Consider the following 5,145-nt stretch of genomic DNA (forward strand, 5'->3'; position numbering starts at 1 on the left):
CAGAAACAGCAGTAAGTCCAAACTCCACAAGAATGTAAGCTAAATGAGGACAGGATCTCATCAGCCCTGCTGTATCCCCAGCCTCTATACATGTAACAGGGGTCAAATAAATATTTATTTCTTAAATAAACTTCACTCTTTGTTCTGGGAGACAATTTTCACTCCAGGGCTATGAGATGGCTTTAGTTTCATTTTCCCGTATCTATGAACTCCCTGGGCATTAAATCTCTTGGGTCCAGAGATACAACTAAAGATTCAGTAAGTCCTAAGAGGAAGAATTTGAAGTAATACCCACTCACCTCTAACAACAGCTGCAGGACCTGGACTTGGTGGGTTCCAACTCTGCGGCAGGCCCCCACCAGGGCAACAACTACCCCTGGGTGACCCTGGGCCAGCACAGCTTCCAAGGCAGGGCTCAGCTCCTCAAACACGGAGGACAGCTGAAAGGGGGCATGGGATAAAAAAGTCTGTCATTCTAGTAACTATGGGCTGTTATTCGGACAAATCTTCCTGCCAAAAACAACTATAAATGCTAGATAAAACAAAAATCATTGCCAATATCAGGACTTTGGTTTGGCTGGATAAGAAAAGTCCAGGACAAGGGGGCAGTCTTAGAGGTATTGCCTCACATGGGGAGGGGACTTTAAATGGCCATACTCTCAGAGTAAAGGAGAATTAGAATCAAACCTGCCCTTCCACCCTACCTCCCAATCTTTGAGATCCCAGAGAAGCATGCCTTGGCACTAAACAGCAAAAAAAGAGAAGTTATGGCAACAGTTCCAGCGTTCATGGATTGTAGCCAAGTACCCAGTCTGAGTGGGCTGTGGAACCTCAGGCTGCTAACCCGGTTTAAGCCAGTCTCATGCTGGTATTGGCACCTAAGAGAAGCCAAAGCAAATCCTTTCTGGGAAGAAACCCCCAGGAATAACTTTTCAAGAATAGCCAGCACACAGTCAGAAATACAGAGGCAGACACACAATAAAAATTAGGCCCAATATTCAAGAACAAACAGAAACCACAGAGTATAGAAACAGACCCAGCCAAGTTCCTAACTCACTAGCTCAGGTGTAGTGATAGCATCCAGTAAACGCTGCAAAGGGAAGTTGGCAATAGGATGTGCAGCGAGGATCTGCAGCTGCCCTTGGAAGTGATCCTCAAAGAGGCTCCAGAGCTTCGGAGGCTCCAACACCAGCAGCACCTGCTCCAGGAGTCTGGAGCTCGTCTGATCCCGCAGAAATAGCAGTAGGGGGCTGGGGACAAGGAGAGGTAGTCTTAACTCTACTTCACCCAAAATACCTATATGACCTCATTCATTTCACACAGCCCCATTAACCTTGGTCAATCCTGAGGCCCTGACCATACCTGCCATCTGCTGAGGAATTGCGGTTACTCAGGTAGCAAATCACAGCATTACAGAGGTGGGCACAAAACTGGGGAAGTTTGCGGTGTAAGATCTGTAAGGCCACTTGAAGGCAGAAGCTGGAGATCTTGTCAGTGATAAACACTGTGGGAAGAAAGCAGAAATAATAAAAGCAGCTTTCCCAAAATCCAGATGACCTATATAACCTTAAACCTCAAGTGACAAGGTACAAGGGGCTATAGACACGAAGGGTCTATAAAGGTCTATAGAGAGCCTTTGCAACATCAAACCAGATCAGGTTTGAAAAGGAGAGGAATAATACTGACCTAAATAAAGGCCTTGTTTGAAGATAATCGCCTCCAGAAAAGTAAGTCCTAGACCCTCTTATTTCTCTCCTTACCAGCAATATCCTTCAGAAAGCAGGAGCTCAGGTCCTGAAGGCAATTCAAGAAGGATTCAGGAACCTCAAAATCAGTTGGTTTACATTCTCGAGGTGGGGCCCTTTGTGTTTCTGAAGGAAGATCAAGAATATGTGCAGTGGTGAGATCACAAACTATCATCCAGGAGGGAGAAGAATTCCACTGATGAACAAAGATTCAGCTTAGAGATGCAGAACATTTCTTCTCATCTAGATGTCTGAACTGAGACTACATTTCTATTTTAATTTTTTAAAGAAACTTCAACCAGCTTCCCCATGGTCCACTGGAGACAGTCCAAACTACTCAGCCAGGAACTCAAGGTGCTCCAAAATCAGGCCTCATCTAAATGCTCTAACCTTATTTGCCAGAGTTTTTTAAAATGTAGGTCACTGCCTGAGTGCACTATGAAATCATTTTAGTGGATCTCAACCAGCGCCTTTTTAACAAAATACAACAGAATAAAATAAAAAAGGGATGAAAATTTCAGAGTGGGTTGCATGTAGTGAGGATATTATTTCCTGGAACTTTTGCTTGAATCCACCACACACACACACACACACACACACACACACACAAATGTACATTAAGTCAAGTTTAGCTGGCCCCTAAACATGCCTATACATTCTCAACACTGGGCCTCTGTGCACAATCTTTGGTCTACTAAGCTCTGTCATAACTTCTCTGCTAATTATTCAAGGTCAGGAAGAATTACTCTTCTGAATTACTCTCCCTCTGAACTTCCTAAACCCTCCTTTTCTCTAGATCCACTTCCTTCTCTTGTAATACTTACCAGGTGACTGGGAGCCACGGTGTCTGGCTCTCTCAGACTCCAGAAGAGTCCCTCCTAACACCTGCAGCAGAGTTCTGACCACGAAGCTGCTATGTGTGTCTCCACAGTAGAAAAGAAAATCATCACACACCTCAGAGGCTAGTCCTTGGACCAGCTCCTCCAGGGTCTCCAAGGAACCTTTCTTCCCATCCTCCTCCTCCTCCACCTCCTCATTTTCTGCACGGCTCCCTAGCAATCGAGGCAGCTGTAACAAAGCACTTTGCAATACATGGACCCCGCTTCGATGACAGGCCACAAAGCGCAAGTTGGAACGCAGAGCTGCCCATACCCGACACAGAGGTTTCAGGGGACTGAACCCCAACAGTTCCTGCAGCATCTCACTGCCAGTCCTATGTGTGGCCAAGGCTATGGCCTGAGCCTCCGCTTCTTTCAAAACATTGTGCACCATCAGCTCTGGAAAGACAATGAAAGAAATATTTTAGAGAGACTGAGAGGAAGATAAGGTTATGTTTCATCACTGAACCAAGGGTCTGAGAGTGAGGAAGAGGATACGGGAGATGAAACTAAGTCCCCACGCCCTGGGAATCTACGAAAATTTCCTTGCCTGACCTGGATTTTATGCCCAAGTTCCTCTCTTGGTCCCACTCTGAAAGTGCTCCCTACCTCGTTCTTCTCCAGTCTCCGGGGCCTCTTTCAGCGCAGACAGCGCCCGGCGGAAATACCCCAGCGCTTCGGAACTTAGGTGAAGGGGCGCATCTAGAGCCGGCTCCGAGCGCCCGTCCGGAGGAGGGCAGGGTTGTCGCTGGCGGCCTGATGCGGGGCGCCCTGACCCCCTGGCCCCACGCCCCCGTTTGCCGCCAGCCGGGAACCGGCGCCGGTCCTTATGGGGGGAGCGCGGCCCCAGCCCCATGGGTACTTCACGCCCTCTCCGACGGCGAAAGCTCCTTTCTCCGGAGCGGGACAGCACTCAGCCAGGTGTGGGCCGGCTTCCTACGGAGTCAGAAGCGCCGGCGCGCTCAGGACGCAGCTTCTACGTCAAAGTCCCGCGACGGCCCCCGGCCTGGCTGGAGTGGGTGTGTCCCCAGGTCGCCCCGCCTCCACGTGCCAGAACCGCTCCCGACCGGAACTGCTTCCGACCAAACCGTCCGCTCCCTGACCATCCCCTCCACGCCGCCCGCTGAAACCCAGCCAGAGCGCGTACTTGCACCCCGCCCCGTACTCTGACTCAGCAGTAGTCACCTTGTCCCGCCCGTGAAGCCGGAAAGTTCGCGATTCCGATAGCTTTGCGAGCGAGGTGGAGAGGGGACTTCAGAGACAGCACAGGTGGCAAGTAAAGGTTGCGAGCTCATCCCACTTGGGGCTCAGGTCCCTGGACCTTGGCTCACCCCGGAACCAGAAGCCGCGCCAAAGGGCGCGGCGAGACTGGGCCAGATAGCCCAAGACTGCGTGGGCGCGCCGCGAGGACTGTCGCGCGAGAATCTCCCACCCAGCCAGGACCACTCAGAGAGTCCCAGTCGGTGCCCCTCCGTGGACAGGCCCACCCCTTCTCTACTCTTAGGCCTCCCAAAAGTGACAGCTGCCTTTTCTGCGGCCTGTACCCAGTTGTCCCCCTCTGAAACTTCTCTCCCCTTAAAGGATCCCAGCCATGGTTCCCCCTCCTTCCACTATCAGGGTCCTCTTTCACATACACATTCTGCGGGCTTCCTTCATAACAAATCTTTGCTTCCGCAGATTTCACCCCTTTGCTTGTGAGTCATGGCAGCTCCCATGAAGAGCCAAGTGTGCGTGGTGACTGGTGCTTCCAGAGGTATTGGCCGTGGCATCGCCTTACAGCTCTGCCAAGCAGGTGCCACAGTTTACGTGACTGGCCGACATCTGGACACACTGCGGGCCACTGCTCAGGATGTGAGTGCTTCCTCTGGGACCACAGGACCAGAAACCACCTGAGAGACCCCTTTCTATTAACCACACCTCCCAACCCCTTACCTGAAACTATAATATTCCTCAACAAAACGTGAATATTTATTTACTCAAAATGTGATAAATGAACTCCATCAGTAACTTCAGATCAGGTCAAATTTGCCACCAAGGTGAGTTTTATGAATAACTTTTTGTTTGAGAGCTTCAGGGATTTTGGAATTGCAACTAAAGAGTTGTGGACCTGTGATTTCCTCTATTTTAGACAAGACTTTATTGAACCACACATTTTTACTTGACTTTTCTACTGGTTTTCAGTTAAATAAATACTTAGGTACATTTGATTTGCTAGGCACTGGGTGAAGCACTGGGGTTACAAAGATTAATAAGATATAACTTCTGCTCCTAAAAGCTAGAGTCTAGCAGGAAGTCAGAAGCAGAAATGATTCCTTTCAATGTAATGTGAATATGGTAAGTGATAAGAGGTGAATGTGCACAGAATGCTCTGGGAGCTCAGGGTGGGCATCGAGATGATATGGAGTGGTTAGGGAAAGCATTCTGGAGGAAGTGGTTCTTGAACTCAGTCTCAAAAAGTAAGAGGTCAAAGTAGCTAGAACAACCATCTCAGCAAAGGGAACTTCAGAAGCAGACGGAGACGG

The 5,145-nt window shown here is 49.3% G+C and overlaps 2 protein-coding genes across 6 annotated transcripts in view; one reads left to right on the forward strand and one right to left on the reverse strand.

Annotated features, from left to right (window-relative positions):
- The window catches only part of NOP9 (NOP9 nucleolar protein), a 5,162-nt gene extending 1,576 nt beyond the window's left edge, over positions 1 to 3,586 (reverse strand). Inside the window, exons 1-6 of the mRNA XM_006913536.3 lie at positions 3,233 to 3,586; positions 2,570 to 3,022; positions 1,761 to 1,871; positions 1,363 to 1,504; positions 1,058 to 1,250; positions 300 to 440 (exon numbers count right to left, since the gene is read on the reverse strand). Of these exons, the coding sequence (XP_006913598.1) occupies positions 300 to 440; positions 1,058 to 1,250; positions 1,363 to 1,504; positions 1,761 to 1,871; positions 2,570 to 3,022; positions 3,233 to 3,479 (1,287 nt within the window). The 5' untranslated portion in view covers positions 3,480 to 3,586. The remainder of the gene's footprint in view (positions 1 to 299; positions 441 to 1,057; positions 1,251 to 1,362; positions 1,505 to 1,760; positions 1,872 to 2,569; positions 3,023 to 3,232) is intronic.
- Positions 3,587 to 3,724: 138 nt separating this feature from the next.
- The window catches only part of DHRS1 (dehydrogenase/reductase 1), a 7,609-nt gene continuing 6,188 nt past the window's right edge, over positions 3,725 to 5,145 (forward strand). The window contains exons 1-2 of one of the 5 annotated variants that reach the window (XM_015590710.2): positions 3,725 to 3,895; positions 4,301 to 4,474. In XM_015590710.2, the coding sequence (XP_015446196.1) occupies positions 4,325 to 4,474 (150 nt within the window). In that variant the 5' untranslated portion in view covers positions 3,725 to 3,895; positions 4,301 to 4,324. Of the gene's footprint in view, positions 3,906 to 4,300; positions 4,475 to 5,145 lie in introns of all 5 variants that reach the window. The other 4 variants (XM_006913538.3, XM_006913539.3, XM_006913540.3 and 1 more) reach the window with 4 other exon arrangements.

This window comes from Pteropus alecto, unplaced genomic scaffold (genome assembly GCF_000325575.1).
Source record: "Pteropus alecto unplaced genomic scaffold, ASM32557v1 scaffold335, whole genome shotgun sequence".
Classification (NCBI taxonomy): domain Eukaryota; kingdom Metazoa; phylum Chordata; class Mammalia; order Chiroptera; family Pteropodidae; genus Pteropus; species Pteropus alecto.